The sequence below is a fragment of the Jaculus jaculus genome, chromosome 1 (assembly GCF_020740685.1).
Source record: "Jaculus jaculus isolate mJacJac1 chromosome 1, mJacJac1.mat.Y.cur, whole genome shotgun sequence".
In the NCBI taxonomy this organism is placed as follows: Eukaryota; Metazoa; Chordata; class Mammalia; order Rodentia; family Dipodidae; genus Jaculus; species Jaculus jaculus.
Genome location: NC_059102.1, coordinates 151,825,808 through 151,850,596, shown reverse-complemented (window position 1 = coordinate 151,850,596; position 24,789 = coordinate 151,825,808). Strand labels below are relative to the sequence as shown.

General features: G+C 48.9%; 1 protein-coding gene across 1 annotated transcript; it reads right to left on the bottom strand.

The window, feature by feature from the left end:
• Window positions 1-434: 434 nt before the first annotated feature.
• Nelfb (negative elongation factor complex member B) lies at window positions 435-24,095 on the bottom strand. The gene is made up of 14 exons (XM_004654132.3): window positions 24,081-24,095; window positions 22,361-22,681; window positions 21,920-22,083; window positions 21,613-21,712; window positions 20,570-20,800; window positions 13,020-13,205; window positions 10,611-10,723; window positions 6,983-7,085; window positions 6,669-6,764; window positions 5,979-6,121; window positions 5,767-5,873; window positions 1,650-1,791; window positions 1,285-1,393; window positions 435-1,108 (listed from the first exon to the last, which is right to left on the bottom strand). The coding sequence occupies exons 1-14, from the start codon at window positions 24,093-24,095 to the stop codon at window positions 962-964; spliced, it is 1,977 nt and encodes a 658-aa protein (XP_004654189.2). The 3' UTR covers window positions 435-961.
• Between the last annotated feature and the right edge of the window lie 694 nt (window positions 24,096-24,789).

Here is a 24,789-nt window from a genome sequence, read left to right as displayed (position 1 = left end):
CCTTGGCCTAGTGTCCCATGTCCAGGGGCTAGCTGAACTTCCCCTAACCACCAGATAGGCTAACCTGGAATTCACTACTATGTAGTCTCAGGGTGGCCTTGAACTCACAGAGATCCTCCTACCTCTGCCATACTCAGGGCTGGAGAGATGGCTTAGCAGTTAAGCGCTTGCCTGTGAAGCCTAAGGACCCCGGTTCAGGGCTCAATTCCCCAGGACCCACATTAGCCAGATGCACAAGGGGGCGCATGAATCTGGAGTTCATCTGCAGTGGCTGGAGGCCCTGGCGTGCCCATTCTCTCTCTCTATCTGCCTCTTTCTCTTACTGTCTGTCACTCTCAAATAAATAAATAAAAATAATTTAAAAAATTTAAAAAATTAAAAAAAGAACGCCATACTCAACTTCAGGATGAGAACAGAAATCTGTCACTATGGAGTTACCAAAATGTCTTTTATTTACATAAGCGGAAACCTCAGTGTGTACACTCACTGTCCCTTGTTCAAGGGCCAAGCAGCAGCTGGACAAGGAATAAACCAAGGTGGGAAGCTGCAGACCTTAGCAGCAAGGTCTGTGCCTTGACATAGTGGGTTTGGACCTCTAACCCCTGCAGACCACTCCAGACTTTTGTTGCGGGCACCATTCCTGCACTGCAGACACCATGCCCAGTAAATCTGTTTTAACTAACCTAGCACACCTCTCCCTTAGGCCTCATCGTCCACAATGGATGTCAGGTCACTCAGGCCCCTGCCTGCTCCTAGGAAAACTAGCTTTTCCCTACCCTCAATCACTGTCCATCTATGCTAGGGCCAAGCTCACCATGCCACCAGGAGACCCCAGGGGTATGCAAGTAGATCAGAGGACCCCTCAGGACCAGCTTCCAGCAACAAGACTCAGCAGGGGGTGCCTCAGTTTGCCCTGAATTTCTGGGTGACCAGGCCTTCTCCCAAAACAGGCCGCAGAGCTTCAGAGTGCAGCTGGGGCAGGCACACTAGGGAGCGGCAGCTCCAGCGCTGGTGTCTCTGCAGCCTGGGCAGGGCTGGGCTTCCGATGGTCCAGCTGCTCCAGCTTCTCACCAAGCTGGGAGTAGAGTTCCTTCACAGCCTCACCACTCTGTGGACAAACCAAGCGTCGACAATTGAGGTGGGTGGCCCAAAGCTGTGTGGAGGAGTGAGCCCACACGCCAGGCTAGAGCAGAAGGGTAGGCACCAGGAGCGAGCACACCACAGTTAGACCTGCTGGGCATGTTCACAGAGCAGGGCTCCAGGCTGGGAGCTGGGGATACCCACCTGGCCTGTGGGCTCCAAGGCCTTCTGCAAGGCCTCCAGCTTGGAAGGCGCCACCCTGGAGTGCAGGTGAAGGAGGAGCCTCAACACATGGCGATGCACATTTTCCTTCCTGGAAGAGACTAGTGGGGCTGGAGAGGCCACAGACTGCTGCTCCCACCGTCCCTGGAGGTAGGACAGAACTGACCTCTGGCCATCTCCAAACTACAGCTGGGAATTCCTCAGCCTAGCATAGGTCCCAATACCCCAAAACCCAGATGTGGTGTGGCCTTTCACCAGCACAATGAGGTCTCAACCCCTCCCAGGCTAAGGTGCACAAAAGCCAAGGAGGGTCCACTGTCCCAGTACACCAGCACTGTGCACTCTACCTGGGAGAAGCGGTGAGGAAGAAGCCATCGAAGAGGCTGCTGCAGAAATCCTCTAGGGCAAACTCATCAGCCAGCAGTGCCAGGCTCCCCGTGAGCAGGTGAAGGAATATGTCACTGAAGGCCAGGTCACCAAAAGTCTCCACTGCAAACACAGCAAGTTGGCTCAGCTAGTGAGTGCCCAGGCAGGTGGCCGCTACCCTCAGGGACCTGCACCTGGGGGCAGGGGGTTCTCCACTATCCCAAGATCAGAACAGGACTCAGGTGAGTAGGAAGAATTGCCAAGGTGAGGTGGATAGGTGGTCTGTGGCCTTCAGCAGGAAAGCAAGAGCACAAATGAAACATGGGGACAGGAAGATGCTCTGCAGACAGAAAGCCCACAAACCAATAACTAGAGATATGAAGGAAACAAAGATGGCTCCATAAGACAGAACAAAGAAACAGTTCCAAGTGAAGCCACTGACACCAAAGTAGGACAACTGGTGAGGCAAAGGTGCTGGTGAGTCCTGCCCACAATCAGTGACACAAAAGCCTCAGCCACCACAGTAGACAGCAGTCACTCAGAAAAGGGAAACTACAGAAGGATCCTGCAGCCAGGCCTTGCCTGAGGACAGGCATGACTATAAATGGGCCTGGGGACCAACATCTTCTGAACAAATGGGCCGGGGCAGGAAAGGTTGCAAGGCAGACCACTGCCTGAACCAATATGGAAGTTGAACATTTGACAGACTGAGGTTCTCCATAGGTGCTATTGCCAACCTGATTCAAGCCCTGTGTGGTCCCAGGAGACTCCGGTCACTACCAGGGGCACAGATGCTTGAGGTTCCTCCACCCCTAAATAGCCATGAAACTTGAAAGCTAAGGAGACATGCACAGTGGAAAGGGTCTCAAATCCTGACTTGAGCCACCAGCACAACACCCTTGCTGAGGGAGGCAATTGGCCACCACATGTCATGTGACTGGAAAGAGTTATAGCAGATCTGTCCAGAGGTGAACCTGGTCCTGCCCAGTTTTTACGACTATTTACTTATTTATCTAGTATTTGCAAGCAGAGAGAGAGACAGAGAGAAGGAGAGCTCCAGGGCTTGTAACCACTGCAAATGAACTCCAGACACATGTGCCACTTTGAGTATCTAGCTTTTTGTGAGTACTAGGGAATCAAAACCAGCTCATCAGGCTTTGCAGCAAGCACCTTAACCACTGAGCATCTCTCCAGCCCAAGACTCTTCTTTTGTAGAGATGTTATTAAACTATTCAGAGCCACTGTTATTGTTTGAATCAAGAATGCCCCCCACAGACTCATGTTCTGGTCCACAGCTGATGGTGCTTTTTTTTTGTTTCTGAGACAGGGTCTTGCTCTAGCCCAGGCTTCCTGGAACTCACTCTGTAGCCTGAGCTGGCCTCAAACTCAAGCAATCCTCCTACCCTTGCTTCCCGAGTTCTAGGATTAAAGCCATGAGTCACCACATGCAGCCTTGATGGTGCCACTTTGAAGGCTATGGAACCTTTAAATGAGGCCTGGGTGGTGGAAGTAAGTCATTAATGGCAAGGCTTTGAAGGTTATGCCTGCCCCTGGATCTAGTCACACTCATCTTCCTGGTCTGCTGTGATCTGGAAAGCTTCTGCCACACTCTATCCCTGCTATGATTGACCTGCTCTGCCAAGCCTTCCTCACCAAGATGAAACAAAATCCTCTGAAATAATGAGCAGAAATAAGTAGATGTTTCCTTTCTTCAGTTCTGTCAGGTATTGTAGCCACAGAAATGCAAAAGTGCCTAACACAGCTGCTGAATGCAGGAGGACCAAGAGTTCAAGGTCAGCCCTAGCTGCACAGGAAGACCCTTGTGGTCCGTCCCCCCCCCCCCACTGGGGTAGGTAGTATCTCCCTCTAGCCCAGGCTGACCTGAAACTCATCATGTAGTCTCAGGGTGGCCTCGAACTCACGGTGATCCTCCTACCTCTGCCTCCCAAGTGCTGAGATTAAAGGCGTGCACCACCACGCCTGACTGTGTAGTTTATTTGTTTGTTTTCTTAAGTAACTGATACAGCAAGCATGTGGATGTCAGAGACAGTGGTCTGAAGGGCTCTAAGCTTTTCATCAGGGGCTAACATCCACCCTTATTAGAACACTTTCCTGAAGACAACTAAAATGCTGCAGCACAGCCACAGGAGGATGTAGGCAGATGGACAAGCTACATACCTGTGCCCAGCAACCACTGATGACAGACAGAACAAGCAGACAGAAACTGGTAAACAATGAGGCAAATTAAGCTGGGCATGGTGGCGCATGCTTTTAATCCCAGCACTTGGGAGGCAGAGGTAGGTGGATCACTGTGAGTTCAAGGCCAGCCTGAGACTACATAGTGAATTCCAGGTCAGCCTGGGCTACAGAGTGAGACCCTACTTCGGGTGGGGGTGGGGGTAGGGGGAAACAGCAAAGAAAGGTAAGTTGAAATCATTACAGCTGTGCTCCTGGATGTCTCAAAAAACATGCTATCTCTGTAGCCAGCAGAATGAGGGCCCAAATGTCCTGACATCCCAAAAATGGAGAGGGCACAGAGCCAACCTTTATGAGCCACAGGAGCTAGTTTGGTCAAACTTAGTGTTAGCCTGGAAAGGCCCACTTCAGACTAGCTGCCTCCAGAACCACAGGATAGCAAGTCTGAGTAGTTTTAAGCTGTTAGATCTGTGGCAACTTGTTACATAGGAAACTGAGGCCCAGGTCAAGAAAACTCAGTTAGATGACAGCTGAATATAAACTTACACCTACACAGCAAGTAGGAAACAGGTAAACCAGTGACTGAGAAACATACAGGCTCCTGCCAGGGGTGGTGGCACATGCCTTTAATCCCAGCACTAGGGAGGCAGAGGTAGGACGACTGCTGTTGAGTTCAAAGCCAGCCTAGTACTACAAAGTGAGTTCCAGGTCAGCCTAGACTACAGTGAGACCTACCCTTAAAAAAAAAAAAAAAAAAAAAAAGCTGGGCATGGTAGCACATGCCTTTAATCCCACCACTCAGGAGGCAGAAGCAGACGTAGAAGGATCACCACAAGTTCAAGGCCACCTGAGACTACATAGTGAATTCCAGGTCAGCCTGAGCTAGAGTGAAGAAAACAACAACAACAAAAACCAACAAAACAAACAGGCAAAAGCTGGGTGTGGTGGTGCATGCCTTTAATCCCAGCACTGGGGGGGGGGGGGTAGAGGTAGGAGAATCACTGTGAGTTCAAGGCTACCCTGAGACTACAGAGTGAATTCCAGGTCATCCTGGACTAGAGTGAAACCCTACCTTGAAAAACAAAAAAACAAACAAAAAAGCCGGGCGTGGTAGCACACGCCTTTAATCCCAGCACTCGGGAGGCAGAGGTAGGAGGATTGCTATGAGTTCAAGGCCACCCTGAGATGACAGAGTTAATTCCAGGTCAGCCTGGACCAGAGTGAGACCCTACCTTGAAAAACCACAAAAAAAAAAAAAAAAAAAACAGGCTTTGGGCTGGAAAGATGGCTTACTGCCTGCAAAGCTAAAGGACCCAGGTTGGATTCCCCAGTACCAACATAAAGCCAGATGCACAAGGTAGTGCATGAGTCTGGAGTTCGTTTGCAGTGGCAGGAGGCCCTGGTGTGCTCATTCTCTCTAAATACATAAATAAAAACAGGCTCCATCTTTATGCATGAACCTCTAAACCCCAAACAAGACGTAAGTCGAGTCCTACCACCTTTTACCACTGTGGGATGCCACTGAGGCTCTCTCTCCCCAATAGAGTCTGTAATTTCACTTGCTTGTGGTAGTGGAGATGGAATTCAGGGCCTCATATAGGCCAGTTAAGCCCTTACTGGGCTACACCCTAGCCCATAGCTTTACTCTTGAGGGTCCCAATCAGACCTCTGTCTTAGGCTCCTGGGGCAAGAGAGGGGGCGGGCTGTCCTTCTGAGCACCCAAGGAACTCCAAGTCCTTTACCAGTCAGGACAAATCAGCTTCAGTGAAACAGTTAAGCTCTGCCTATTACCATAACAAGCACACAAGAAACTTAACTGAAAACCAAGCTATGGAGGTTGGCCGCCAGGAGCCCAAGAGACTGAGTCACAGGTAAGAAGCCAGCACAGCTATGAGGACTCACCAAGCCCAGGCAGCAGGCGTAGGAGTGCGTTCTTATTCCTCTGCTTGGTGATGTGCAGGACGTAGTATAACCCCACCTCACAAGCCATTCGCTGTTCCTGTAGGAACCTACACGGAGGACACCAGGGCCTGGGATCAGCCCACCCAGTGCCAACCAACATCCATCGATAGCCCCACCTGGTACCCCTCCCACCCACTGCCCTGGAATCCTACTTGGTGAAACTTTCAGGAAGCGTGTTGGGGTACGTGATTGCGGCTTTCTCCTCAGCTGGAAGCTTCTGATCCACATTGAAAGTGTAGTCATCCACCACAAAGGACATAAGCATCGGCAGGAACTTTGTGATGAGCTCTGCCTCCTGTCAGGAGGGGTGCCTGAGACTGCGGGGCTCCCACAGACCCAGCTGCTCAGTACATACCCAGCCCACCCTCTGCTTGGTGTGGGTCCCACACAGGCCCATCCCATCCACCTTCCTCAGGTCCAACTTTCTGGGCTTTTTCAAAACAGGGTTTCACTCTAGTCCAGGCTGGCCTTGAATTCGCAGCAATCCACCTACCTCAACCTCCCGAGAGCTGGAAATAAATGTGCATGTCACCACACCCGGCAGGTTCAGCTTTCTTGGACACTGGTCCCCGGGTTCTTCCTTTCCACTCACTGAGTCCCAAGTCTAGGGCTATGTTGAACCCCCAATCTAGCACAATTATGGTTGCTCATGCAGAGCCCCTTCTGGACCCAGGTCCACATGGAAGAGCCACCACCCTGAGGCCAGTCTAAAAAGATGAGCAAAACCTCCCTGACGGTGATCTTCCCAAAAGGAACATTCTAGAAGAAGAGCCTTGGAACCAGAGGGCCTCACCCTACCACTCCCCACAATTAGCAGAAAAGGAAAAAACTGAACCCCATACCATCTTAGGCTCCTTGAAGACCTGGCTGTCGATCAAGTCCCATGCGCCCTGGCCCAGTGCCAGCAGCCTGAGTAGGAGGAGGAGGTCAGGACTATCCTGCAGGGAAATAGAGGCCTCAGCAGAGCTCAAAGCTGTGCTGTCCTCTGGCTTCACTGGACACAGCAGGACCTCTACTGTCCATGGCCAGCACCCCCAGGATGATCAGGGGCACCCATGTGCTACCACCCACTCATGTAGTGAAATCCCATTTCAAGGGTGGGAAGTGTGTGCTTCGGGCCAGTGTGTGCATAGTCACCAGCCGCCCCTGTGCTCACCCTGGGCAGTGTCTCCTGGCTGACCAGCTCTTGCAAGTGCCTGATGGTGCTCAGGGACAGTGTGTTGATGGCGAAGGGATCACACAGGATCATGGACAAATCCCTGAAAGGAGCCAGCCCTTGGTATAAACTGAGGAGGTCGGGTGTTCCATCCCAATGGGCTGCAGCGCTGGGCCCATTGAAGGGATAGTCACAGACTGGGATGCCAATCCTTACAGGGGATTGGCCCCAGAGAGGAAGTTTTTCTCTAGAAGTACTCAATTCATAATTTGTTTTCAATTACTCAAAGATCTCCTTTTTCTTTTTTCTTTTCTTTTTTTTCAAGGTAGGGTCTCACTTTACATTGAACTTACTATAGTCTCAGGCTGGCCTCAAACTCACAGATTTCCTCTTATCTCTGCCTCCCAAATGTTGGGATCATAGGTGTGGTGCACCACTACTCCAGGCTCAAAGATATTCAAAACGTTAGTTAAGAGGGAAAAAAATGTCTATTCTTTATTTCTAAAAACCTAGGCTGGAGTGATGGCTTAGTGGTTAAGGTACTTGCCTGGGAAGCCTAAGTACCCAGGTTCAATACTCCAATACCCACATAAGCCAGATGCACAAGGTGGTGCATGTGTCTGGAGTTTGTTTGCAGCAGCTAGAGACCCTAGCATGTGCATTCTCTCTCTCTCTCTCTTTTTTGTTTGAGGCAAGTCAGACTGCCTTTTTTTTTTTTTTTTTTTTTTTTAATGCAAGAGTGAGAAAGAGAGCCAGGCATGGTGGCGCATGCCTTTACTCCCAGCACTCAGGAGGCAGAGGTAGGAGGATCACTGTGAGTTCAAGGCCACCCTGAGACTACATAGTAAATTCCAGATCAGCCTTCAGCCTTGGCTAGAGTGAGACCCTACCTTGAAAAAAAAAAAAAAAAGAGTGAGAAAGAGAGAGAGAATGGCTACATCAGGGCCTCCAGTCACTGCAGTCAAACTCCAGAGGTGTGCGGCCCCTTGTGCGCATTTGTGACCTTAAGCACTTGCGTCGCTGTGCATCTGGTTTATGTGGGACCTGGAGAGTTGAACATGAGTCCTTAGGCTTCGCAGGCAAGCGCCTTAATTGCTAAGCCATCTCTCCAACCCCATTCTCTCCCTCTCAAATAAATAAATAATAAATATTTTTTTAAAAACCTGGCCCAGACCAGATGTGGTAACACAAACCTGTAGTTCCACACTTGAGAGATGGAGGCAGGAGTTCAAGGTCATCCTTAGCTATATAACTACTTCAAAGCCAACTTGGGCTGTATGAGACTCAGTCTCAAAACAACAATGGAGAAAAACAAAATAAGCTAAGCATGAACATGGTGGGTCATGCCTATAACAAGGCTGAGATAGGAGGATTACCTTGTGTTGAGTTCAAGACCAGCCTGGGCTAGAGTGAAATCCTGCCTCAAACAAAACAAAACACACCCACAGAAAATTTGAACTTATTGTATCTACCAGGGCTGGACAGACTGTTAAATAGCTAAACTGCTCACTTGCAAAGCCTTAGGAACGGAGTTTAAGTCCACAGTACCAATGTAAAGCCAGATGTACAAAGTGGCATATGCATCTGGAGTTTGTTTGCATGGCTAGAGATCCTGGTGCACTCATTCTCTCGGCCTCTTTCTCCCTCACCCTCTCCAATAAATACATAAATAAAATATATATTTTTTTAAAGTTAGGCATGGTGGCATACACCTTTAATCCCAGCACTCGGGAGACAGAGGCAGGATTGCTGTGAGTTTGAGGCCAACCTGAATTTACATAGTGAATTCCAGGTCAGCCTGGGCTAGAATGAGACCCTACGTCAAGAAAACCAAACAAACAAAAAATATATAAGAAAAAAGAAAAAAAGAAAGAAAACTGGCCCATGAGAACAAGTGATTATTGAGTGTTCAGTGCTAAATGAAACATCTTTTTTCAAGTATTTGTAAAATATTTTATTTACTTATGAGAAAGAGAGAGAGAAAACACAAGAGAGAATGGGCACACCAGGGCCTCTAGCCACTGTAAACAAACTCCAGACGTATGTACCACCATGTGCATCTGACTTATGTGGGTTCTGGGGAATTGAACCTAGGTCCTTAGGCTGTGCAGGCAAGCACCTTTATCGCTAAGCCATCTCTCTAGTCCTAGATGAGACATCTTTACCACTTCCTCTAAGACTTACAGAATATTGTGGAAGAGGGGGTGGGGAGAAACTTAGAGCCAGAGAATGGGGAAGAGTGCTTTGGAGTGCCATATTCTGCACATGAAGTGGAGGGTGCTTTCGTGACCTCATAGCAGCTGTCAATACCTGCACAAAACCTGTACAGTATTGGGCCAAAACATTCCATTATGATGGAGGAGGGAGGAAAAAGAAAGAAAAGGTAGAAGAGGGTCTAGTTGGAAAGAAGGGGTCCAGTAGAAGAAGGATGAGGGAGGAAAGGCAAAAGATAACAGAAAGAGATTATGATCAAAATACATTATGTACATATATGAAAACTGTAAATAAAAAGTTAGGGGCTGAAGAGATAGCTTAGCAGTGAAGGCATGTGCCTGAGAAGCCTAAAGACCCAGCTTCGATTCCCTAGTACCCACGTAACCCGGATGCAGTAGGTGACACGTGTGTCTGGAGTTCATTTGCAGTGGCTGGAGGCCCTGGTGTGCCCATTCTCTCTATCTGCCTCTTTCTCTCCAATAAATAAATTTTTTTAAATGGGGGAAAAAAAATAACAAAGTTAAACCTAGGGCCAAGGATGGTGGTGCATGCCTTTAATCCCACCACTTGGGAGGCAGAGGTGGGAGGACTACTGTGAGCTCGAAGCCAGCCTGGGACTACAAAATGCATTCCAGGTCAGCCTGGGCTAGAACAAGACCCTACCTCAAAAAAAAAAAAAAAAGGCGCAAATGCCAGGCATGGTGTGGTACATGCCTTTAATCCCAGCACTCAGGAGGCAGAGGTAGGAAGACTGCCAAGAGTTCATGGCCAGCCTGAGACTGCATAGTGAATGCCAGATCAGCCTGGACTAGAGCAAGAGCTAACCTTGAAAAACAAAAAGGAAAAAAAAAAAAAAAAAAGTTAAGCCTGTCTGGTGTGGTGGTGTACACCTCTATTCCCAGCACTTGGAAGGCTGAGGTAGGAGAATGCCTTGAGTTTGAGGCCAGCCTAGGGATACAGAATGATTTCCAAGTCAGTCTGAGCTAGAGTGAGACCCTGCCTCAGAAACAAAAACAGGAGAAAGACTAAACTTGGCCAGTGTCTGGGGTCAGCAGTAAACCAGAGAAGACTCTAACAAGGAACTATGGCAGGGCTGTACCAACAACACTGTGTCCACACCCCATGAAAAGGGGACTGGGAACCAGGCTGGGGTCTCTAGCCCACCTCTTAGCTCAGGCATCACACAGTACTGGAGAAAACAGCCCTCCAAGTCCCAACACTGGCTCCCCCAGGTAAGGGCCCCTCTGCTACCCAGACTTGTACCAAACTATGTCTTCTCTTTGCCACAGACTGAGTATCTAACATTGATATCCCGAAACATACTGGAACAGACCCCAGCTATCAATAGTGACATAGCACAGAACACTTGTGAATAGGACCCCAGAGTTGGGGCCCTAAAAGAGCTGATCCTTACCCTAAGACCTGTTCTTGTCCCTTCTTCACTCCATCAAGAAACCCCTGCAGCTCCCGGGCTCTCTTGCTGTCCACAAACCGCTCTCGGATGCAGGCGTCCAGGCACCAAGTGAACTGCAGGAAAAAAAGTGCACAATCCAGGTGTACCCAGAGCCTTGCCCCGCACTTAGATTCTACCACTGTCCAAAGGGCTGTGAGAACTGCAGGGCCAAATACAGGACAGAGAAAAAGACACACATAGGCCAAGGTCTGAAGTCCCACTGCAGGCCAAGCCCAAAATGGAAGGGGACCCTGGGGAGAGAAGATAGTTTCCCAAGGGGCCATGTTGGCCCAGGAAAGTTAGACAGCAGAGGTCTCTAAGCTAAACATCCAAGATTCCCATTACTCTGTCACTTGTTTGGTAGGTAGTGACAAAGAAAGAAATAAACTTAGTGCCCAGCCACCAGTACTCAGCCTTGAGTGCGGTAAGAACTGAAGGTACCACTGAACTTTCCATGAGGAGTGAAGAGGCCTATAGGATGGAAAAAGTGTTCTCCCTACAGCCAAAAGCAGCAAGGGCTGGTGCGGAGGAAGCACATTGGTTTTCCCAGTAAGAAGACAAAGGCAGCCAAGAGTGGTGGCGCATGCCTTAATCCCAGCACTCAGGAGGCAGAGGTAGGAGGATCACCACAAATTTGAGGCCACCCTGAAACTACAAAGTAAATTCCAGGTCAGCCTGGACTAGATTAAGACCCTACCTTGAAAAAAAAAAAAATAAAAAGACAACAATGACAAAGGCTGTCATGGCTTGAATGCAAATATATGTCCCCAATAGACTAATTTTGCTTTTTCGGTTTTTGCTTTTTATTGAAGTAGGGTCTCACTGTAGTCCAGGCTAACCTGAAACTCACTCTGTAGTCTCAGGCTGACCTCAAACTCACACTGATCCTCTCACCTCTACCTGATCCTCCTACCTCTATCTTCCAGGTGTTGGGATTCAAGGCATGAGCCACCATAAATTTTTTAAAATTTTTATTTATTTACTTATTTGAGAGAGAGAGAGAGAAGGGCAGAGAAAGAGAGAGAGAGAAAATGGGTGTCAGGTAACTTCAGCCACTGCAAATGAACTCCAGATGCATGCAGCCCCTTGTGCTTCTAGCTTACATGGGTCCTGGAGAATCGAACTGATTTTTTGGCTTTGTAAGCAAATGCCTTAACCACTAATCCATCTCTCCAGCCCCCACCATACTTTTTTTTTTTTTTTTTTTTTTTTTTGTTTTTTCAAGGTAGGGTCCCACTCTAGCCCAGGCTGACCTAGAATTCACTATGTAGTCTAAGGGCGGCCTCAAAATCACAGCGATCCTCCTACCTCTGCCTCCCAAGTGCTGGGATTAAAGGCGTGCGCCACCATGCCTGGCTCCCACCATACATTTTTAATTAAACTTCCTACTTAAGTCTCCAGCAGGCAGGTCCCTGCTGGAGAAGGTGTCATTGGGAGCAGAACTTCAGTCCAGCTTTACTGGGTGTGCAAAGACCCATTTTGAGCTCTGGCTGTTTGTGCTTGCTGGTGCTGGCTTCTCTCTCTGCTGGCGATGCTGAAGTGAGCCAGCTTCCTCTGCCATGGTGAAACTTCCCTGGAATTTGTAAGCCTCAAATAAACCCTCTCTTACTCGAAGGTACTTCTGGTTAGATATTTGTCCCAGCAACAGGTGGACACTGCAGTGCTGAGTAATGAGCTCAGAGTGTGATACCTCACACAGGAGATGGCCTCAAGGCAACTATGCCCATGGTGTAGAAGGAGGGCCATGCAGACACTCCTAGACTACTCTGGTGCTGGCCAGCTATGACTGAGGGCTGAGGCAGAGGGCCTGGCAGAAAGATGATCCAGGGTGGCCACAGGGTAGCGGCTAGAGAGCCAACAAGGGAGGCAACCAGACAGCCAGGTCTCTGGTTTGGACATCGGCAGGGCCCATATCCCCCAACAGACTCAGGTGTTAACTTGGATTTCCAGCTGCCTGGCTGGAGGTGTCACTGGGGGCAGACTGGATTTCTAGCCCAAAGGTATGCAGAGCTCTGCCTGGGTTCCTGCTGTTTGCTGCCTGTTTGTGCTTGCTTTTAGTATGTGCTGGCTGGTGGGGGTTTCTCTCTGCTTGGATCTGTGAAAGGGGGCCAGTCTCTTCCACCATATGGAACTTCCCTTGGATCTGTAAGCCTGAAATAAATCCTGTTCCTCCCACAAACAATACCTGTTTGGAAATTCATCCCAGCAACATGGTGCTGACTACAACACCTGTACATCCTCAAACTGATGCGGAGGAACACATGATAGTCCAAGTGGTAGGCTGGCAGTGGTTGGCATCCAGTCTCTGGACTAACATAGCCCAGGGGAAAAGCAAAGGAGGATGCTGAATGAGTAGGCAGGTGGTGCTACCTTGTGGCAGGGGTCCACGGTACAGATATCTCCTACATCCAGGTCATGCAGGGACATGAGCAGCTCAGCCCGCAGCGTGCAGTAGTGCACGTTCCTGGTCCGCAGGAAGAGTGTGCGTAGGAACTGCAGCACCATGTCATACAGCTTCACATTCTTGCCCACCATCTGTGTCAGCTTCTGAACCACCTGTGGGGCAGGACAGGTACGTGGAGTCCAGATCCCTACTCAAATGCCACCCCACCAGCAACCCACAAAGATGCATCAGTCCTGGACACAGACAGCTGTCCTCTCTACTGTGACCTGCTGTGACCCACCATGACTTTACGTACATGTCTGGCAGGTTTGGTGGCTCAGTCCACAGGCAGCACTGAATGCCTAGCCCAAGGAAGGGTCCCAACATGGGAAGACTCAGGCCATAGTGCCACTGCCTCAGGGCCTGGGTCAAGGCCGGAGAGCCCATACTGGGCTCTGCGTCTCCCAGTCTTCTTCCTCAGCTGGAGGCTGTGTAGTCACTCACTCCTGCCCAAACACCTGTATTAGGGCCAGGGCCTCTGGTGTGCAGCACAACACTGGCATCTAGTCTCCCTACCCTGTTTTCCAAGAAGGGAAGGGCCATGCAGGGACACCAGTGCCCCTGCCTTGGCAGGCATCACCAACCTTATCCTTCCCCAACAAGGGAATTAGGCCACACAGTCCAGGTCAGCATACGGGATCCTACTGCCCTGCAGCCAACATAAAGAAACTTCACCCAGCTGCTAACTGACCATGGCTAACTGAGCCTCTAGACCAAGGAGCTGGATATTTTGGGGTAAGCACAAGGTGATGGACGTCATTAAGTCCTCATGGAAATAAGGACTAAAGGCAGCCTACAGTGAAAGCCAGTTATGTGCAGGGCATGACTTTTTTACTATTGTTTTCTGAGGCAGGGTCTCACTTTAGTCCAGGCCAACCTACAACTCACTCTGTAGCCTCAGGCCAGCCTCAAATACATGGCAATCCTTCTAGCACAGTCTCCAGAGTTCTGGAACTAAAGGGGTACACAATCATGCTAGGCTTTTCCAGCTTCTCTGCCTATTTTGCCATTTGCACTTCTCATATGCATAATATAACTTGAAAGCCAGGTATGGGAGGCAGAGGTAGGAGGACTGCCATGAGTTCAAGGCCACCCTGAGAATACAGAGTTAATTACAGGTCAGCCAGAGCTAGAGTGAGACCCTACCTTGAAGAAGCAAAAAAAAAAATATATACATATATATATATGTATATACATATATATACACATATATATATACATATACACATATATACATATACATATACATATACATATATATATATATATATATATATATGTATATATATACACACACACACACACACACACACACACATACATACATATAATTTATTTGAAAGAGAGGGAGGGAGAGAGAGAAAATGGGCATGCCAGGGTGTCTAGCCACTGCAAATAAACTCCACACACATGTGCCACCTTGTGTATCTGGCTTACATGGGTACATGGGAATCAAACCTGGGTCCTTAAGCTTCGCAGGTAAATGTTTTAACTGCTAAGCCATCTCTCCAGCTCCAAGAATATAACTTTTTAAATTTTTTTTTTGTTCATTTTATTTACTTATTTGAGAGCAACAGATAGAGAAAGAAAGGGGCAGAGAGAGATAGAGATAGAATGGGCACACCAGGGCCTCCAGACACTGCAAACGAACTCCAGACGCGTGCGCCCCCTTGTGCATCTGGCTAACGTGGGTCCTGGGGAACTGAGCCTCAAACCAGGGTCCTTAGGCTTCACAGGCAAGTGCTTAATCACTAAGCCATTTCTCCAAACCTGTTTTTTGTTTTTTGAGGTAGGGCCTCACTCTAGCCCAGGGGCTGACTTAGCACTCATTCCATAGTTCCAAACTCATAGTGATCCTCCTACCTCTGCCTTGCTAGTGCTAGGATTAAAGGTGTGTGCTGTGATTAAGGCATGTGCCACTATACCTGGCTTATAGTCTGGTCTTGAACTTGATCTTTACCAGCCTTATGAATGCTAGGGGATGAAAAAAAATAGTGCTGGGACATAGTAGCACACAACTTGAGTCCCAGCACTCTGTAGGTCACAGAGTAGGAGGATCACCATGTGTTCTAGGTTAGACTGGGGCTACAGAGTGAGTTCTAGGTCAGCCAGGACTAGAATAAGACCCTGCTTCAAAACAAAAAACAAAGGGCTGGAGAGATGGCTTGGTAGTTAAGATGTTTGCTTGCGAAGCCTAAGAACACAGGTTCAATTACGTAGAGCCTACATAAGCCAGATGCACGTGGTGATGTAGGCAGCTGGAGTTTGTTTGCAGTGGATGGAGCCCTGGCACACCCAAATTCTCTTCCCTCTCTCTCCTGACAAATAAATAAAACTTAAAAAAATATGTTGGAATAGAGAGATGGCTTAGTGGTTAAGGCACTTTACTGCAAAGCCAAAGAACCAAGGTTCAATACCCCAGGACCCATGTAATCCAGATGCACAAGGTGGCCCAAGCATCTGGAGTTTGTTTGTAGGGGCTAAACACCCTGGTGTGACCATCCTCTCTCTCAAATAAATAAATAAAAGTAAAAATACATATTTATTTTCAAAATGCTATCTGTAGCTGGGCATGATGGCGCACGCCTTTAATCCCTGCACTCAGGAGGCAGAGATAGGAGGATTGCCATGAGTTCAAGGCTGCCTGGAGACTACATAGTGAATTCCAGATCAACCTGAGCTACAGTGAAACCCTACCTAGAAAAACTTTAAAAATGTTATCTGTATCACATCCTCCAAGGTTCGAGGTCCATTATGAAAGAGGTGGTGGAAAGAATGTAAGGGCCAGGGCTGGAGAGAGGTCTTAACGATTAATGCACTTGCCTGCAAAGCTAAAAGACCCAGGTTCAATTCCCCAGGACCCACATAACCCAGACGCACAAGGTGATGCATGTGTCTGGAGTTCATTTGCAGTGGCTGGATGCCCTGGGCCCTGGCATGCCCATTCTCTCTCTCCTTCTCTCTGCCTTTCTCTCTCTCAAATAAGTAAAAATAAATTTTTCTTTTAAGAAGAGCCAGTGATGAGGAAGCTTTAAAAATAAATAAATAAATAACTGGTGCCAGGTACCATAACAGTAACAGAAAGAAAAAAAAAAAAAGCCAGATGTGTGGATGGCGCATGCCTTTAATCCCAGCACTTGGGAGGCAGAGGCAGAGGCAGAGGCAGAGGCAGGAGGACAGCCATGAATTCAAGGCTACCCTGAGAATACAGAGTGAATTCCAGGTCAGCCTGGGCTTGAGCAAGACCCTGCCTCAAAAAAAAAGGGGGGGGGGGTGGCTAGGGGCTAGAGAGATGGCTTAGCGGTTATGGTGCTTGCCTGTAAAACCAAAGGACTTAGGTTCAATTCCCCAGTACCCACATAAAGTCAAATGCACAAGGTGGCACAGGCACTAAACAGGTGTAGGAAGATTAAAAAAAAAAGTAAGACCCAAAGGAGGGTGAGACTGCTTACAAGGCAATCTTCCAGGCACAATTTGGCCTCAATACCCATGACCTCACAGCGCTTAGTACTACCTACACAAGACCCTCATAACAGGAGGAAAAGATAATGACATCAAAATATGACAGCTTAATTGAGAGGGGAGGGGAGGGGAAGGGATATGATGGAGAGTAGATTTGTGAAGGAGAAAGTGCGGGAGGGGAAGAAATTATCATGGTTTAATATCTATAGTTATGGAAGTTGTCAATAAAAAGTGTTTAAAAAGTCAGGCATGGTAGCATATGCCTTTAATCCCAGCACTTGGGAAGCAGAGGTAGGACTGACATGAGTTTGAGGCCACCCTGAGATTATATATGAATTCCAAGTCAGCCTAGGCTACAGTTGAGACCCTACCTCGGAGAGAGGGGAAAGTTGAGTTCAGGGCTGGAGAGATGGCTCGGTGGTTAAGATGCTTGCTTGCAATGTCTGATGGCCCAGATTCGAATCCCCAGTACCCACATTAAGCCAGATGCACAAAGTGGCATATGCATCTGGAGTTCTTTTGCAGTGGCAAGAGGCCCTGGCCCACCCATTCTCTCTGTCGCCCTCCTCTTTGCGTTTGCAAAAGAAAGGAAGGAAAGAAGGAAGAAAGGAAGGAAGGAAGGAAGGAAGGAAGGAAGGAAGGAAGGAAGGAAGGAAGGAAGGAAGGAAGGAAGGAAAAGAAAGGTTGAGTTTAGTGTTATTTATTTGGCTTTTTTGTTTGTTTGGTTTTGGTTTTTCAAGATAGGGTCTCCTCTAGCTCAGGCTGACCTGGAATCCACTATAGTCTTGAGGTGGCCTTGAACCCTTGGTGATCCTCCTTCTGCCTCCCAAGTGCTGGGATATACCACCACATCTGGCTATTTATTTGTTTTCTGGTATTTTTATTTATTTATTGGGACAGAGAGAGAGAGGGAAAAATGTAAGAGTGTGTGTGTGTGAGAGAGAGAGAGAAAGAGAGAGTATGTGTGTGTGTGTGTGTGTGTGAGAGTGAACATGGGTACACCAAGGCCTCTGCCAGCAAATGAACTTCAGATGCATACACCACTTTGTGCATCTGGCTTTATATGTGTACTGGGCAAGGTCACATTCAGACTAACCTGGAACTTACTTTAGATCCTAGCCTTGGCCTTGAACTCAGATCCTCCGACCCCAGCTTCCTGGAATTACAGACATGAGCCACCATGCCTGGCTAGTGTTTTTTTGTTTGTTTTTTCTCTTATTAATAGGTAGTCATTTTATTACACTGATCAATCATCTTTTAAATTACTTTGTTGTTTTTAAAATATATTTATTCATTAGAAACAGGAGAAAGAGAATGGGTGTGCGCCTCTAGCCACTGCAAACGAACTTCAGAAGCATGTGACACCTTGTGCACCTGGCCTATGTGGGACCTAGGAAATCCAACCTGGATCCTTACGCTTAACCTTTACTGCACTGCTAAGCAATCTCTCTGGCCCATATATATATATTTATATATATATATATATATATATATATATATATTTTTTTTTTTTTTTTCGAGGTAGGGTCTCACTCTAGCCCTGGAATTCACTGTTTAGTCTCAGGGTGGCCTCAAACTCATGGTGATCCTCCTACCTCTGTCTCCCGAGTGCTGGGATTAAAGGCATGTGCCACCAAGCCCAGCTTCTCCAGCCCATCTTTTTTTTTTTTTTTTTTTTTTTGGTTTTTCAAGGTAGGGTCTCACTCTGGCTCAGGATGACCTGAAATTCACTCTGTAGTCTCAGGGTGGGCTCGAACTCTCAGCGATCCTCCTACCTCTGCCTCCCGAGTGCTGGGATTAAAGGCATGTGCCACCATGCCCGGCTTTCCAGCCCATCCTTTATTAATTTATTTGTGTGTGTGTGTGTGCACACATGCGTGCACATGGGAGCTTTCGGGGCTTTTGTGGCTGCAAATGAACTCAAGATACATCGTGAGGGATGGAGAGATGGCTCAGTGGTAAAAGTGCTTGCTTGTCAAGCCTAATGACCCAGGTTCAATTCCTCAATGCCCACGTAAAGGCAGATGCACAAAGTGGCATATGTGTCTGGAATTCATCTGTAGCAGCTAGAGGCCCTGGTGCACCCATTCTCTCTGGCTCTGAGTTTTTTTTCTCTCTTTCTGCTTGTAAATAAATTTAAAACAAAATTTTTTGTTTGTTTTTTCGAGGTAAAGTCTCATTCTAGCTCAGGCTGACCTGGAATTCACTATGTAGTCTCAGGGTGGCCTGGAACTCATGGCGATCCTCCTACTTCTGCTTCCCAAGTGATCCTTCTGCCTCTGCCTCCTGAGTGCTCGGATTAAAGGCGTGCGCCACCACACCCAGCTAATTTTTTTTTTAATGCCAGGCGTGGTGGCGCACGCCTTTAATCCAAGCACTCAGGAGGCAGAGGCTGAAGGATTACTGTTGATATATATGATACATTGTGAGCCTGGCTTTACAAGTACAGGGGAACTGAACCTGGGTAGGCAGGCTTTGCAAGCAAGCACCTTTAACTGCTGAACCATCTCCCAGCTTCACCCTTTTCTGAGATTAATCATTCTTTTAAAAATTTTTTTGTTTATTATTTATTTATTTGAGAGTAACACAGAGGAGGAGGAGAGAGAATGGGCACGCCAGGGCTTCTAGCCACTGCAAACAAACTCTAGACGCAGGTGCCCCCTTGTGCATCTGGCTAATGTGGGTCCTGGGGAATCAAGCCTTGAACCGGGGTCCTTAGGCTTCACAGGCAAGCGTTTAACCGCTAAGCCATCTCTCCAGCCCTAATCATTCTTTTTTAAACTTTTTCTTGAGACAGAGGAGAGGAGAGGGAGAGAGCATGGGCATATCAGGGCCTCTTGTAACTGTAAATGAACTCCAGTCACATGTGCCAATTTATTGCATCTGGCTCTATGTGGGTACTAGAGAATTGAACCCAAGCTGTCAGGCTTTGTAACCAAGTGTCTTTAAATGCTTAGACATCTCTCTAGGCCACATTAATCATTCTTCTGATATATATAAAATAAAAGTTATTTCAGAGAGAGAGAGAGACAGACAGACAGACATATACAAAGAAGTAGACAGAGAAAAAATGGGTATACCAGGGCTTTTAGCCACTGCTAATAAACTCCACACACATGTGCCACCTTGTGTATCTGGCTTTATTTGGGTACTGGGGAATCAAACCTGGGTCCTTGGCTTCGCCAGCAAACATCTTAACTGCTAAACTATCTCTCTAGCCCCAGATTAATCATTCTTGAATGCACAAGCTCTACAGGAGCAAATGGGAATTAGATGTATACAACTCTTTTCATCAAATGGATTTTCATCCTTGCATCCAAATATCTAAAAGAGTTAAAAACAGGCTGGGCATGGTGGCGCACACCTTCAATCCCAGCACTCGGGAGGCAGAGGTAGGAGGATCACTATGAATTCGAGGCCACCCTGAGACTACATAGTGAATTCCAAGTCAGCCTGGGCTACAGTGAAACCTACTTCGAAATAAAACAACAAAAAAAATTATTAGTTTGAAGTTAGATGTTTGTTTGTTTGTTGCTTTTGTTTTTATTTTTTTTAATATATTTTTATTTATTTATTTATTATTTATTTGAGAGCGACAGACACAGAGAGAAAGACAGATAGAGGGAGAGAGAGAGAATGGGCGCGCCAGGGCTTCCAGCCTCTGCAAACGAACCCCAGATGCGTGCGCCCCCTTGTGCATCTGGCTAACGTGGGACCTGGGGAACCGAGCCTCGAACCGGGGTCCTTAGGCTTCACAGGCAAGTGCTTAACCGCTAAGCCATCTCTCCAGCCCTTGTTTTTGTTTTTTGAGACAGGGTCTTACTATTTAACCAAGATTGGCCTCAAACTTGTGGCAATCCTCCTGCCTCAGCCTCCTGCCAACCCTTTCTCTGTCACATGTACAAGTCCATGCTTCTGGAAAGAGGCTAATGTACACATTCACAGGCACATAAAAACAGGAAAAGGGTTAGGCACACACTTGGGAGTCACATGACCTGACCTCCCTTCCCCTCACCTCTCCCTGGCGCCTGGTCTTGGGAGAAGGGCTGAAGAAGTTGTGCAGAACTGAAAGCTCTGTGCTGAAGAGTGCATTCTCTTTCTCCAGGATGTACTGCTTCAGCAGAGGGGAGACCTCATCCCCAAAGAGTGCCTGGTTGTCCTGCCAGATCTGGCGCTTCACCTCCACAGCGCAAGCACGGTACAGCTCCTTGTCAGCCATCACCAGCTTCAGCTTCTTCTCAGGAACCTACAAGGAAAACATCACAGCCTCCTGCATGTGGCACCCACGGGCTCAAGGTACCCACAGGCTAGGCCAAGAGGCTTCAGCTTCCTACAAAAAATAAATAAATATGCCAGGTGTAATGGTGCACACCTTTGATCCCAGCACTCGGGAGCCAGAGGTAGGAGGATTGCCTTGAGTTTGAGGCCACCCTGTGACTCCATAGTGAATTCCAGGTCAGCCTGGGCTAGAGACCCTAACTCGAAAAGCCAAAATATATAAATAAAAATACCTAGATTCTTGGAGGCAGAGGCAGGAGGATCACTGTGAACTCAAGCCCACCCTGAAACTACATAGTGAACTCCAGGTCAGCCTGGGCTGGAGCCAGACCCTACCTCAAAAAAAAAAAAAAGAAAGAAAGAAAGAAAAGAAAAGAAAAAGCCGGGCGTGGTAGTGCACACCTTTAATCTCAGCACCCGGGAGGCAAAGGTGGGAGGATCACTGTGAGTTCAAGGCCACCCTGGAGCTACAGAGTGAGTTCCAGGTCAGCCTGGACCGGAATGAGACCCTACCTTGAAAAACCAAAAAAGAAAAGAAAAAAAGCCTAGATCCACTGGACAGAGGCCCCCACGGTCTCAGGCCAAGCTTCAGTAGGTGAATTCAGACATACTGAGTCGCCAGAAGGGACCCAGCCCTCCAATTGAAATGCTAAGCTTCCATGTCCACTTGGCTCATCCAGAAGCAACTGGTACCCTGATGGCACCACAGACTGTGCTGAGCTATCAAACTTTTCAGGAGCTCAGCAGCTAGCCCCAGGAGTTTTGTTCCACAGCTCTCACCTTGGGCAGATGTTTCATGACGCACATCACGACTGGCTGCAGGGATGGCATCTTGACCAAAGAAAAGCTCTTTTCCAGAAGGTCTTCCAGCTTCTTATACCTGGGAAGACTTGTGTGACTGAAGAAATGGGTCTCCACATGAAGGACACACAACGGAGGGGGGGAATCTCTTAAACACATTCCTCGCCCTATTTAAAGAAGGGCCGTATAGCCGAGCAAACCAGAACCGTCCAGACAGCCAATCAACTCCAAAGATAAGTGGCAGCTGTACAAGTCACCTGCCCGCGGCTTGCAGGTAGAGACCTACCTTTCCTCTGCCTTCCCCTCCGAGGCAATGGCCGACACTCGCTCCAGCAGTTTGTCGCGTAACTCATCAAACACCGACTGGTGAAACTCCAGCCGCGGCGTCCCGTGCAGGTCCAGGAAAGGCAGGGCCGATTGCAGGGAGGGCAGCAGCACGCCATTCTCTGTCTGGGAAGCAGAGGGTCAACGCGAGTGCATTTTGCTGACAGAGACCTCGGCCGCAGCCAAGTCGGCCGGGGCACCCCAAGATGCCCTGAGTACAAAGGCATGTCCACAGATGTTCCCAGCGGCGCCGGCGGTAACCGCGGAAAGGGGAGAGCACCCAGAGTTCCTCAGTGGGCTCCTGGCTCGGGACGTTCAGCACCTCCATCCGAGAGCGGACACAGCGTCGGGAGCGCGCAGAGTGTGTCCAGCTTCCCAAGCGGCCCGGCCCCCTCCCGCCCACCTGGAACTGCTCGATGGCCTTGAGCGGCTCGGTGCAGTTGGTCAGGGTCTCCTTCAGGTCCTCGCCGTTGGCCACGCCCAGATCTTGCAGCCCCGCAAACATGGCCGAGGCCCCAGCCGTTGCCCGACTGGGCGCCCCATCACTGCCACGCTCCCCTGGAGCCGCCGCGGACGCTGCAGGAGCCCCCGAAGCCCGCTCCCCCGAGCCTCGGGGGCCGCCCGAGCCCCGTTCCCCAGCAGCCTCCAGTTTGGCTAGATGCCGCCCGCACAGCAGCTTGCACCGGCGCGCAATGCCCACTTCCGCCCCGCAGAGCTCGGTCCGCTAGTCAACAGGCCCCGGGGAAACGCCGCCGCCGCGCGCAAGTTCCGGCCAGAAGCTTCGGTGCGCTAGGGGCGGGGTCCTGAAGACGCGTCAGACTTCGGTGAGTCCCTGCCTACCCCAGCAGGATCCCAAGCCCCTGGGGTCTGCTGGATGGAAGGGTGGAGTAGGTGCTGGCCGGGGGGTTATGCGGCAGAATCACTTCCTTATGCATTTCAGAATATCCAAGTAGCCGGGCGTGGTGGCGCACGCCTTTAATCCCAGCACTCGGGAGGCAGAGGTAGGCGGATTGCCGTGAGTTCCAGGCCACCCTGAGACTCCATAGTGAAGTCCAGGTCAGCCTGGGCTAGAGTGAGACCCTACCTCGGGGAAAAAAAAAACAAAACAGAATATCCACCAGACTGACCTGGAACTCTCTATGTAGTCTCAGGCTGGCCTCGAATTCACGGCGCTCCTCCTCCCTCTGCCTCCCAAATGCTGGGATTAAAGACTTCCGCCACCACGCCCAGCTATTGAGAATTTATTTGAAGCTTGTCACCATTGTTGAAACTTCCTGCACCTAGGTCCCAACAGGTGCATGGCACAATTGTGAGATATAATGCATGACCTTACATTCTTTGGAACTTGGCCTTCTCAAGATAAAGTAGAGACAAAGCTCACAAATCCTAAAAACTCAATGTGCCTCCAGTGGCACCTTGCAAAGTCCTGAGTACACAGTGGGGACACAAGCCACGACCATTACCATGGGTTGGGCATGTGAGGATCTAACCAGCCTTCCAACCCAACATGGGCCATCCTCATTAAAGTTTAAGCCAGGGGCTGGTGAGATGGCTCAGCAGTTAAAGTGCTTGCCTGCAATGCCTAGCAACCTGGCTTCAATTCCACAGTGCCCATGTAAAGTTCGATGCATGATGATGCATGCATCTGGAGTTTATTTGCAGTGGCTAGAGGCCCTGGCACACCCATCCTCTCTTCTCACTGTCTCAACTTGCAAATAATTTTTTTTAAATTTATTTTAGGGATGGAGAGCTGGCTTAGCGGTTGAGCACTTGCCTGTGAAGCCTAAGGACCCGGGTTCAAGGCTCGACTCCCCAAGACCCACGTTAGCCAGATGCACAAGGGGGAGCACGCGTCTGGAGTTCGTTTGCAGAGGCTGGAAGCCCTGGCGCGCCCATTCTCTCTCTCTCTCTCTCTCTCTCTCTCTCTGCCTCTTTCTCTCTCTGTCACTCTCAAATAAATAAATAAAAATTTAAAAAAATTATTTTAATCCAGAATCCAGGTTCTACAATGTTTCTTGTCCTTGGAAGTTGCAGGAAGCTCATCTGGGCTGAAGGTCTTCCTGCCGTCCAGTGTGAACGCTCCCGGATCTAGCATGTAACTGTCTTCAGCCTTCAACTCTCACCATCTTTCCCACCATCCCTGTACCTCCCCCCACCACACCAAACACCAAACCCTGTGTGTTTCCTTGTGCCTTTGCTCTGCTATGAATTCTTCCCAGTAACATTCTCGCCCATCCTTGGAAGCCCCTTCTCTTATTGCCTCCTCCTGGAAGCCTGTCCTCCATTCTTTCTGCTATTCCCACTTCTGGCTCTGGAGTGCCTGGTGTTATAGGCATAAGCAGGATTTTTATATCCACTTGGGCTAAGGTTCCAAGGCCACAGCTACTACAGCTCTGCCACTGTTACTGCTGGCTAACCTGGCCTAGATAGGGTCCAGTGGTGAAGATTCCCCACCCCATGATCCCCCAGAACACTGGAGTCAACCTTCAAGCTGGTACACAGTCAGTGAAGACTTGGGGCTTCCACTCTGAAAAAGGTGGTGGTGCTGGGGGCACAATAGCAGCCCCTGGGGCAGAGCCTGTGCAAGAGTGAGCACTGTGGGGCTAGAGAGATGGCTTAGTGGTTAAGCGCTTGCCTGTGAAGCCTGAGGACCCCGGTTCAAGGCTTGGTTCCCCTAGAACCCACGTTAGCCAGATGCACAAGGGGGCACATGCCTCTGGAGTTCGTTTGCAGTGGCTGGGAGCCCTGGCGCGCCCATTCTCTCTCTCTCTCTCTCCCTCCCTCTTTCTCTCTCTGTCTGTTGCTGTCAAATAAATAAAAACAAAAAAAGAG